Source organism: Eumetopias jubatus, unplaced genomic scaffold (assembly GCF_037043125.1).
Source record: "Eumetopias jubatus isolate StellerSeaLion01/CBP00866 unplaced genomic scaffold, mEumJub1_p1.0 scaffold_10, whole genome shotgun sequence".
NCBI lineage: Eukaryota > Metazoa > Chordata > Mammalia > Carnivora > Otariidae > Eumetopias > Eumetopias jubatus.
The window spans coordinates 122,123,391-122,134,628 of NW_028274816.1; the positions used below are offsets into that span (position 1 = coordinate 122,123,391).

General features: G+C 46.1%; 1 protein-coding gene and 1 pseudogene across 1 annotated transcript; both read right to left on the reverse strand.

The window, feature by feature from the left end:
- Positions 1–2,017: 2,017 nt before the first annotated feature.
- LOC114214002 (glyceraldehyde-3-phosphate dehydrogenase-like) lies at positions 2,018–3,135 on the reverse strand (annotated as a pseudogene).
- A 5,235-nt stretch (positions 3,136–8,370) lies between these two features.
- On the reverse strand, positions 8,371–10,997 carry H2BN1 (H2B.N variant histone 1). The gene is given in 3 exon segments (XM_088027106.1): positions 8,371–8,522; positions 8,525–8,717; positions 10,839–10,997. Coding segments are annotated over 3 exon segments (504 nt in total).
- Between the last annotated feature and the right edge of the window lie 241 nt (positions 10,998–11,238).

Consider the following 11,238-nt stretch of genomic DNA (forward strand, 5'->3'; position numbering starts at 1 on the left):
AAGAAGCTAAACTACATGATAAAGAGATATAGATAGATAGATAGGTAGATAGATGATAGATAGATATAACAGAATATTACTCAGTCATAAAAAAGAATGAAATCTTACCATTTGCAACAGTATGGAGGGCATAATGCTAAGTGAAATAAGTCAGTCAGAGAAAGGCAAATATATGATTTCATGCATAGGTGGAATTTAAGAAACAACAAAAATGAACAAAGAAAAAAAGAGACAAACCATAAAACAGACTCTTAAATACAGAGAACAAATTGACAGTTACCAGAGGAGAGTATGTGGTGACCCAACCAGGTGGAGGCTGGCTGCGTGGGAATCTGAGGCAGAACAAAGGAGACAGAAGTTTATTGAGTAATACAAGGGAGCTGAGCAGGACAGCGAGGGAGAGACCATCTGCCAGGGGGCAGCGTTGAGGACTGTAGTTAAGGGGGAACGTGAGGAGGTATGGGAATGAATGGTATTTTCCTTTTTTGGTATCTGTGTCCAGGTGTAAGTAACCCTTTGGTATGCTAGGGCTTATGGCTATCTTTTTTAATTAATTTATTTATTTGAGGGAGGGAGGCAGAGGGAGAGAATCTTCAAACAGACTCCCTGCTGAGCACGGAGCCCAACTCAGGGCTTAATCCCATGACCTTGAGATCATGACCAGAACCAAAACTAGGAGTGGAACGTTTAACCAACCGAGCCACCCCGGCACCCTAGGCTTATGGCTATTTTGAGGTGGGTCTCCTAACGGACCTGTCTGTGCTCGGCCCAGTGGTCACTGGTGGCCCTTCTACCTCACTCAGCTTCCAGTGCTCACGTCGGTTGCCTAAAAGCAACTTCTAAAGGGAAGTGGGTGGGGGCATAGGTGAAATAGGTGATGGGGATTAAGAGTACACTTGTCATGATGAGCACTGAGTATTATATGGAATTGTTGAATCACTATATTGCACACTTGGAATATATGTTTATTATACTGGAATTTAAAAAAATGAAGAAGAAGAAGGAAAATAAGAAGCTAAACCACATGATCTCTTGTGGCCTCTTTCAGGTGTCGGGGAGAAAGAAATTTTCCTCTGTTCAGAATTCTTCTAGCTAGAGTAAGAATTAAATTTACACAAGACAAATTAACAGGAGAAAATCGAATTTACTTTCCTGTGCCTGGGGAATCCACACAGACATGAAGTTCCAAAGACAGGCAACACGATGTACAGGTGTCATTTTCATGTGTATGTCTTCATGAGAAGGGTTGGGGTCTGGGGATGCAAAATGAAGGAAGGCCATCAGCCTAAAAGTGAGAGGAGATGCTTGGAACACAGAAATCGCCCTGTTTCGCAGACCAGTTTCTTAGGTAAAAAGAAATCTGTTAATAGCTCTCTTCCTGGTACAGACTCTCCTTTCCGATGTAAATTTAGACAGTTGAGGGGGAGGTAAAGAACTTTTCTGAATCTGCTGGGTTTGGATTGCTTTTAACTCAAAATAATCTTCATGCCAAAGTGGCCCGTCTTGGGGTGGCCTGCTCTAGGCCCCGACACAGGTCTAGGATTTTATGACTCTTGTAGGAGAAATATAAAAGAAAACATTAACCTTGGGGAGTTTGTAACACAAGTAGGAAAGAGTGAAGGGGAGTAGAATTTGTCATCCCAAAATATGCCTCTTTGGCATAAGGATTAATTTAGGCTGATTATTTTTAAGAAATAGACACAGGAGAAGCTCTGAAAACCGACTAAAATCGCCCTTTGGTAAAAGAAACATACATTTTTAAGGGAAATCTCCATTTGTTTTGGGGGTTTTGTTGTTGTTTTGTTTTGTTTTTTGGCTGGGGACAATATACTTTATTGACAATACATGACGAGGTAGGGCTCCCCAAGTCCCTCCCCTTCTTCAGGGGGTCTGGGATGGAAACTGTGTAGAGGTCAGGAGATTCTCAGTGTGTCAGGGGATGAGCTGGGGCAAAGAATCCCCAGCAGGGTCTCTCTCTTCCTCTTGCTCTCCCTGGGGCTGGTGGTCCAAGGAGCTCTTACTCCTTAGAGGCCATGTGGACCATAGGGTCCGCCTCTTGGCTGCTGGGGCCAAATTCATTGTCATACCAGGAAATGAGCTCGACACAGTGGTCACTGAGGGCAGTGCCAGCCCCAGCACTGAAGGTGGAAGAGTGGATGTCACTGTTAAAGTCGCAGGAGACAACCTGGTTCTCACTGTAGCCCAGAATGCCCTTGAGGGGGCTCTCTGATGCCTGCTTCACCCTCATATTTGGCAGCTTTCTCCAAGCAGCAGTTCAGACCCATGACTGACACATTGCGGGTGGGGACATGGAAGTCCATGCTAGTGAGCTTCCCATTCAGCTCAGGGATGACCTTACCTACAGCTTTGGTGGAAGAAGTAGAAGCAGGAATGATATTCTGGACAGACCCTTGGACATCATCCCACAACTTCCCACAGGAGTCATCCGTGGTCTTCTGGGTAGCAGTGATGGCACGGACTGTGGTCAGGAGTCCCTCCATGATGCCAAAGTTGTCATGGATGACCTTGGCCAGAGAGGCCAAGCAGTTGGTGGTGCAGGAGACATTACTGACAATCTTGAGGGTGTTGTCATACTTCTCATGGTTCATGCCCATCAGAGCATGGAAATCAGCAGATGGGGCAGAAATGATGACCCTCTTGGCCCCACCTTTCAAGTGAGCCGCAGCCTTCTCCATGGTGGTGAAGACCCCAGTGGACTCCACAACATACTCAGCACCAGCATCACCCCATCTGCTGTTGGCAGGATCTGGCTCCTGGAAGATGGAGATGGACTTTCTGTTAATAAGTATCCTGCTCTCAGCCTTGACTATGCCATTGAATTTGCCATGGGTGGAATCACACTGCAACATGTAGATCATGTAATTGAGGTCAATGAAAGGGTCATTTATGGTGACAATATCCACTTTGTTAGAGTTGGGGTGCCTGGGTGGCTCAGTCAGTTAAGTGTCTGACTTGATCTCACATCAGGTCTTGATCTCAGGGTTGTGAGTTCAAACCCCGCATTGAGCTCCACACCCAACTTAAAAAAAAAAAATTCATTTTGCCAGAATCAAAAGCAGCCCTGGTGACCAGGCACCCCATATGACCAAATCTTTTTACTCCAACCTTTACCATCATGTCTCTGGGACATGGCTGTCACTGCTGTCAAATGGGGAGGAACAGAGACCCAGGAAATCTCCATTTGTAAGGGTGTCCTCTCTGTCCCAGGAAGAGAAGATGATTCTAAATCTATAGAAACTCTTATCAATGGGGAAGGCACCAGCTTAAATTTGCATAACATACCCTTGTTTACCGTGCTTTTCTGGGTAACCTTCCATAAGTGGTCTGGCTCCTGCACCCTCCAACACATTTCTTTTGTCTTTTTTTTTTTTTAAAGATTTTACTTATTTATTGGAGAGAGAACACGAGCAGGGGGAGGGGCAGAGGGACAAGCAGACTCCCCACTGAGTGGGGAGCCTGATGCCCAGGACCCTGAGACCATGATCTGAGCAGAAGTCAGAGCCTTAACCAACTGAGGCGCCCAGGCACTCCTCATTTCTTTTGTCTTTAGCTGGAAGTGTTATTTAAGGTGGTGGTTTGGGCCATTTCAGGGAGTTACTCAGTTTTCCTGGGTGTCTCCCATGTGTACAGGAGGCATACATGTTATTAAACTTCTGTTTGTTTTTCTCCTGTTAATCTTTTTAATATATGGGGGTCTCAAGCAAGAATCTAGAAGGGTAGAGGAAAAATTATCTTTCCTCTCTTATAAGACCAAAACAAACAAATGGTGTAAATGCCCCGATTAACCACCCACTACTCAGTTGCAGGGAGGACAGGATAGTACTAAGGCTGGGCCAGTGCCTTTACTAACAACCTCTCACCCATCATTCTAGCAACTCCTGCCATCCCAATGCCCCTTGAAGTCTCCCTGGACCGATCTGAGATAAATACTCAGTGTTCTTACTTGCAAGCAATCAAAACTGATCACCCCATGTGGAAAGGGGACTTGTTGAAATGACATGAGGTGCCCACAGAATCATCAGGAAACGAAAGACCCAGATTAGGAAATGGGCAGGTACCAAAGGGCTCCAGGGGCTGGGTGCAATGGCCCTGAAATGATCGTGACCCTCCCTTCAACTTTACCTTTCCTTCCATATTCAGAGTTGTGGGTAGGAACTCACCCCATCTGTCTCCAGTGTGGGAGGTGAGGCATAGGCAGTACCCTTCCTTCTGAAACATCTGCATGCAAGGGGGTTTCCTCAACAAAGGTAAGAGGGGTAGTTACTGGACTGCTCCTCAGAATTCACGCACCCTACATATGGCCTCTCTCCATTCAGTCTCAATGCCAAGCTGCAGCAAGGGTTTCCAAATTGAAGACTAAACTCGATGATTAGAGAGGAGCCAGCTGGTCAGAAATGGTGCTGAGGGATGGGGCACCTGGGTGGCTCAGTCAGTTAAGCATCTGCTTTGGCTCAGCTCATGATCTTGTGGTCCTGGGATCGAGCCCTGCCATCGGGCTCTCTGCTCCCCCCCTCTCTCTCTCCCAAATAAATAAATAAAATCTTAAAAAAAAGAAATGGTGCTGAAGGTAATAAGGAGGAAAGAGGCTTCCTACTGGCCAGTGGGTGCAAGCGAAGGAGTGACCATTTGTTAAGCACCTACTGTATACCAGGCACTAATTAGGCATCTTACATGCCTATCTCCTTTCATCTTCTCACCAACCCTATAAAGTCAGTATGATTATGTTTGTAAGAAAGAAAATAGAAGAGTAAGTCAACCTACCTGAGCTCTTGCAACTCATTTAAGTGGTAAGGCCCTTCAAGATCCTTCTGGCTGGACTAAGAATCATTTGACATGAGACAGATTAACAGGGAAAAAATCAAATTTCATTTCATATTTAGCGGAAGTCCACACAGACATGTAAATTCCAAAGACAGTCAAGTGAAATGAGGTATATATGTCTTTCTGAACTGAGGAGAAGGGGGTAGGAGTCTAGGAATTTACAGGGAAGGAATGAAATTCACAGGAAGATGAAAAAGAGTATACGTTCGGTAAACAAATGTTGGGGCCGCTCAGGAACACTGGGGCATGGAGGACTTTGATCAAACAGGCCTTGCCAGGCTCCTCCCTGTCTCCCATACCCAGTTCATATCATAATGTATCTACCTGTGTTGACAGCTCTCTTCCAGGCAGATCCTCTATCTAAATTCATTTTAGGCAGTTGAGGGGAAGTCAAGAGCTTTTCCCGAAACTGCTGGGCCAGAAGTCAAGCCCAGTACATACGATGGGTGACAGAATGTGGGGAGGAGCCCAACTTTTCCTCCAGACTAAGCCAAATCCCAGTGCTTGGGGCAGGAGGAGTCTAGGCAGAGCTAGAGACATCAAGACCCTCTCAGATCCCTGAGCATAGTCAACTCTCAGAAGGCAATAGATAGACTGGAATCCTCACTCAGTTCTTTAGTCGGCTGGGTTGACAGTTCCCTAGGACAACTGTGGGCTGGAAGAGGCTTGTGTCACCAGCCAGCATTTGTCCAAACCCTAATGGGGTTGGGGGAATGCCCAAACCTATCTTAGTATGCTTGTCCTGAATCCCCAGGACAGCAGGAACCTAGCAGAGAAGCCCAGGTCTGAGCAAACAGCCCCCAGATGGCCTTCAGTGCCCAGGCAACCCACTTCTAGTTACTCACCCAAGGAGCAGCCTCTCCATCCCCGTAGAGAGCCCAAGCCTGGTGGTACAGAATCCCACAAGAGACAGCTATGGAGAGAATGGGGGAGGGCTTGAGTGCCTCCCAAGTGGAGCAGATCAACCCCAGATCATTTCATAGAAGGCTGCTTTAGGACCTGCTCACAACCTAAATCCGAGCAGGTGTACTTCAAGAAGCCGTCACTGGGCGTCACCTTTGCTTCCTAGGTGTGTGCCCTCATCTGTGAGCTAATGCTGGGGCATGGTGGAAAGAGAAATTCCTTCTTTGAAACTCAGTTTACAGGCCTGACACCTTCTGTGTCTTCTATGAACCCCACAACGTCCTCACCCTTTTTATGCTGTTCCTCCGGGCTGACCTGGATGGCACCACCCGTCATGGAGTTGCTCCCTGGCCCCTCTCTCCTTGCTAGCTTGGAGCAGATGCCAGCCGCTGGAGAAGATCACACGGCAAGAGTGGCCTTGCTGTTGGTTTGTGATCACAGACCATGAACAGGCATTCATTGCTGGTGAGCCATCTGTCCACAGGGATCCAAGTCTCACTCTTCTATTCCCTTAGACAATGACTTCATATCCTCAACCCTCCCACATCCCTCTTGCACTCTCACTGGCTTCCTTCCAAAAGAAAAAGAAAAAGGTACTGACTTCCTCATCCTTTCACCATGACATCTCTATGCTTGCCAGTGTTCGTACACACCCTCTCTTCTTCCACTTCTGCGCTGAACCCAACCCTCCCTCCCTCCCACCTTCTCAAGATCCTGGATGCTTTGCCTTTTTCTACCTCCTTCTGACTCACTATCTCGGTCTATCCTGCCGAATTCCCATCAGCAAACAATTGAGCTCATCTTAGATCTCTCTCTCTGCATACCAAGTGACTCTGGCTACCAGCCCGTCTCTGTTCCCTTTCAGCACTAAATTTCTCCTTCTGTCTCAACACCATCTGAAAAGATGTCTCTACTGACTATCTCCATTCACTCTTCTACCTGCTCAAATCTGCCTGATGCTCGCCTTGCTCCAGAGAGTTGACTTCTCAAGGTCACTATGATCGCCATGTCTCCAAATGCAGTGGATGTCCATGTCTCCTTTTAACACTCTCCCCAAGATGGTGCACAGTGGACCAGACCACTCTCTCTCCTCTTGGGTTCCACAGCCCCACCCTCTTCTGATTTCTCAGATTTCTCCTCCTTGGTGTGTCCATGCTCCATCATCTGATTCTAAATACTATAATTTCTTTAACCCTGATTCTGAAAAGTCTTCTCTCTTCCATTTTACCCCATGTTTCTAGGTGATCACACCCATTCCTGCTGATTTATATATTTATCACCTTTTATGCTAATGATGGCCAAATTTCTATCTTTGGTCCAGTCCTTTCTATTTGGCATCTCTGTTTGCAGGTTTCCATTGGTATTGAAAACTTAACATGTCCAGAATGGAATTCCCAATCTTCACCTCTCCCAAAACACCTGCCCTCCTTCCTCCAGTCTTCTCCAGCTCTGCAGCTGGTACCACTGTCCACCACACTGCTCAAGTCCCAAACCGGGGAAGCATCACTATTTCCTCACTGCTCACATCCATCCCGTTAGCAAATAGTATTGATTCTATCTCAGATTCACTTCAGATCACTTCTTCCCATCTTGTGTACCACCCACACTCATGAGAGCCACCGTCATCTCTCTACTAAAGCCATACACAATATTTCTAGCTAATCTTCCCATTGGCACACGCTTCAGTCTATTCTTGACATAGCAGCAGCAGTGATGGAAAAGTTCTGTATCTTAATCTGGATATATATACGTAAAACTTTGATGAGGTGTGTTCAGATTTGTACACTTCACTGTAGGATAAACCTCAACCAGAAAAATAAAAAATGAACAGGATGTCAATCCCCCAGTTAAAACCCTTCAGTGGCTTCACACTGTCTTTGGAATAAAATCAACCCTGCAGGACTTGGCCAGAGCCTTTTCCTCCAACCTCAACTCCTACTGTACTTCTCCCTTGCTTGCCAGAACCCAGCTGCCGTGACTTTCATTAATTTTCTCTAACAGGCTAAAGCTTTCCTGACTGCCTCAGGACCTTTGCTCAGGCTGTTCCCTCAGCCCAGAATCCTTCGCTATGCTTAGCACCTTTCTTCCTTCACATCACCTACCCAGGCTTACCCAGACTACCACGTCTAAAATATATCAGCCCATTTATTCTTCCTGCTTCTACATTACTGTATTTTTATAATGCTACTATTGTATTTTTATAATCCTACAATGTTTTTCCACACTTGGGACCAGCTTCCACATTTGACAGACCCTCATTACACCCATGTTATTATGCTAAGTGCTAAGTGCTATATAGATAACCAACAACATGAGTCTTCTACTCAAAGAACGACAAAAAAAATCATTTTTTATTGTTGTTGTTCTTTTAAATCTAAGTAGATGTACTTTAAAAAAAAAAAAAATCATCAGTGTATTCCAGTGCAGCAGTCTCCACCCTGGGGCTGAAGATGGAAGAGATGAGAGATCATGAGTACACAGTGTGATGGGTTGCATTATGTCCTCCAAAAAGACAATAGGTAAATTCAAACGGGAGAAGCATGCCTCAGAAAAATTTTAAAGCCATAAACAACAAGCATAACAAAATGCCTTTCTTATTTATTTTTTTACAAATTAAGTCAGAGGCTAAAAACACAGGATCCAGAGACCAGGCGTGTAGCACCAAGACTCCTGTTGCAATAGGTATCTATCAGACACCTCGTCTTCCAACTCAGTCCTCTGATCCATCTGATTATTTTTGACAAGTGCAATCATTTCAACAACAGAGCCATTCAGAACACTTCATTTATACAAAAGCTCTTCCAAGAGGATCTCTGCTTAACTGCTCCAAGGATCTCTCTGCCGGTGACAGCTCTTCTGTGGTTGTAGAAGGACAGTCTGACCGCCTCCAGGCTAACCCGTTCCAGCAGCCAATCCTCCAGAGAGCCCAGTGCATCCAAGATCCAAGAGCATCCACTGAAGTCTGGGTGAGTCTGGGAAAGAAACGGCACAAGGGTAAAACAGTGAAGTGAAGGCTTGTGAAAGTAAGCAACTTATGGTCTAACCCAGCACCCATGTCTTCCACAGACTGGTGCACACGTGGAGCCACACGACCCACCTGGAAGTACAATGGTAGGAATGTGATGAAAGAAATTAGGCCATTGTACCTATCAACTGTCTGAGGAAGATCAGGGAGGGGGAATGTGTAGCCGGTGAGAAAAATCACCCTTATCTGTGGAATACAGACTAACTCTGGTCACTTAAATTTCGTGCCTCGACTTTTCCCAACAGAAGTGGAGTTAACATCCAACACCTTTGGAAGATGGAAAATATAATTTTAGAGTAGACACGCACACTCTATATTTCACATTAGTGAGCATTTTTTTTTAAACACTTCTCAGTTTGCAGCCTTACATCCCTGCACCAACATGATCTCCAGCCACGCTGGGAAAACTCACTCTTCCTCGGATGTGTCCCTATCGTTTCCAGTAGCCACACCACTGTCGCTCTGTCACCCCTACCTACCATGGCCATACCCAACCCCACCTTTCAAATCCTATCCACCCTTGAAGGCTCTTCCCCAGGTGCCCCCTCTGGCTTATCTGTGTTCCACACAACCTCCCACTGAGGACAAGGGCTCTTTGCGTTCTCAGAAACTGTATCACAAGCTGCCTTATGTCATTAACAACCTCGTCTAAAGTTAGAGAGGCAGCCGGACTAGTCAGAATAACGCTGCCCTGAGAATCGCCCACCCAGGGCTTTAACCCTAGCTCTGTGCGGGTATGAGATGTCATGTAAGCAAGTAGGGGTCTCACACTAGACCTCCGTTTCTCTTTTGTAAAAGGAAAGGCTTGAAGCAGGATTTGAAAAGTTCCTCCTGGTTCTAATAATTTAGGACTATTTCCTCAATGCCCCCATCTTGCAGGACTGGGAGCCCCTTTATGGTAGAGACCACATCGTTTTCATCTGAGCTTCCCCAGGAGACCTGGCTTGCACGGAGACATTCACTACGTTTATCCAGCCAGCATCTCGTTTTATCCTCACAGCGCCACAGGGGGCTGACCCAAGGCACAGCCCTGACCCTTGGGAGGCTTGCAGAAGCAGAGTGGCCTGCCAGACCCATGCAGTAAAAGGACAGGCCAACGACAAATGATTAGAGGGCAAAGCGTAGTCCAAGCACTCCTACAGAGAGAGAGCCTTTCCAGAAAATGCAGTGGTGGTTCTCAACTGGGGGCAATGTCTCTGGGCATTTTCAGGTGGGAGGGAGGCTGCTACTGGCATCCACGGGACAGAGGCAAGAGATGCTGTCCCGTATCCTACGATGCTCAGGACAGCCCCCCAACAAAGAATTAAGCAGTCCCAAAACGTCAATAGCGCTGTGTTTGAGAAACCCTGCTCTAGATCACATACCTTCGTTCCTTTCTCCTATCTTTCCTTAATCCCATTTTCCCCTTCTTCTCACAGGATAAACAACAGATTCCAAATGATACCACTGGAATACAGGGGGTTTGGGTGAAATCACACATGAACACTCAGCCTTGCTTCATTGTCATGAAGAAAATCCAAAATCAAGCCTTAGTCCATCTGTTGTAAAATCTCCTTATTCTGTTCCCCATAGCTTCTTTTGAAGGGGAAGACTTTTCTGAGTTTGTTCTCTGCAATTTTACGCTATGGGGTGAGGCTGGGTGGGCAGGAGGAAGGAATGAAAGCCCACCCATTTTAGGTACATTCTAAGTACAGAGCACCATTTAGTGAAAACCTGATATATGTCACTCTTCAAAGAATAAGACCAGACTAGGTGGTGAATCCCCTCTCTATAAGAGGGCATTTAAGAATCAATTTATAGATTGCCTGTCAACAGATACAAGAGAGACACTGGGAGCTCAGGTGTTCAGAGTTGCTGCCAACAGGAAGCAAGCCAAGCGGGAAAAGATAGCAACCATTAGCAGATCCAGTTTATAGAAGCTGTGTGCACACCTTTTCAGGAACTCGAGGTGTGAAGAAGCGCTCCCTTATGAGAAAAAGCCACAGTCGAAAAAACACACTCAGGGCCTCTAACATGATAACCTGCCTCGGCCATTCTAGGTTTCCACAAAGAGAGAGCCCCAACTCACTTGCTTTACGATTTTCCCCATGTAACTAAAATAGGCCTCCTTCTTCCTCCTCTTCTGCCTCAAGGCTGAGTTGGCCTGCTCATATTTCTCTTTGGCTGGGATATAAAGTGTAGTCCTCCTCTTAGGGAATCTCAGGCCACATAAGCAAATGTAGTACATGTGGAAGCCTTAATCCTTACACTTCTAGGTTATAGCAGTGGCTGTAGGCAAGCGAACAACCCTCCCCCCACCCCGCCCTCCGGAAGAGGTTTTATAGGGAGAGCTGGAAGGCACTTTCCTAATAAAATCAGTGATTAGTGATTGCACCTGCTGGAGACGAATACTCTCAGAATACTTAAGAAATAGTAGGTGTAGAGTCTAAAGCAGGCTTACGGTACATTCCAGAAAGGGGCTTGAGGTG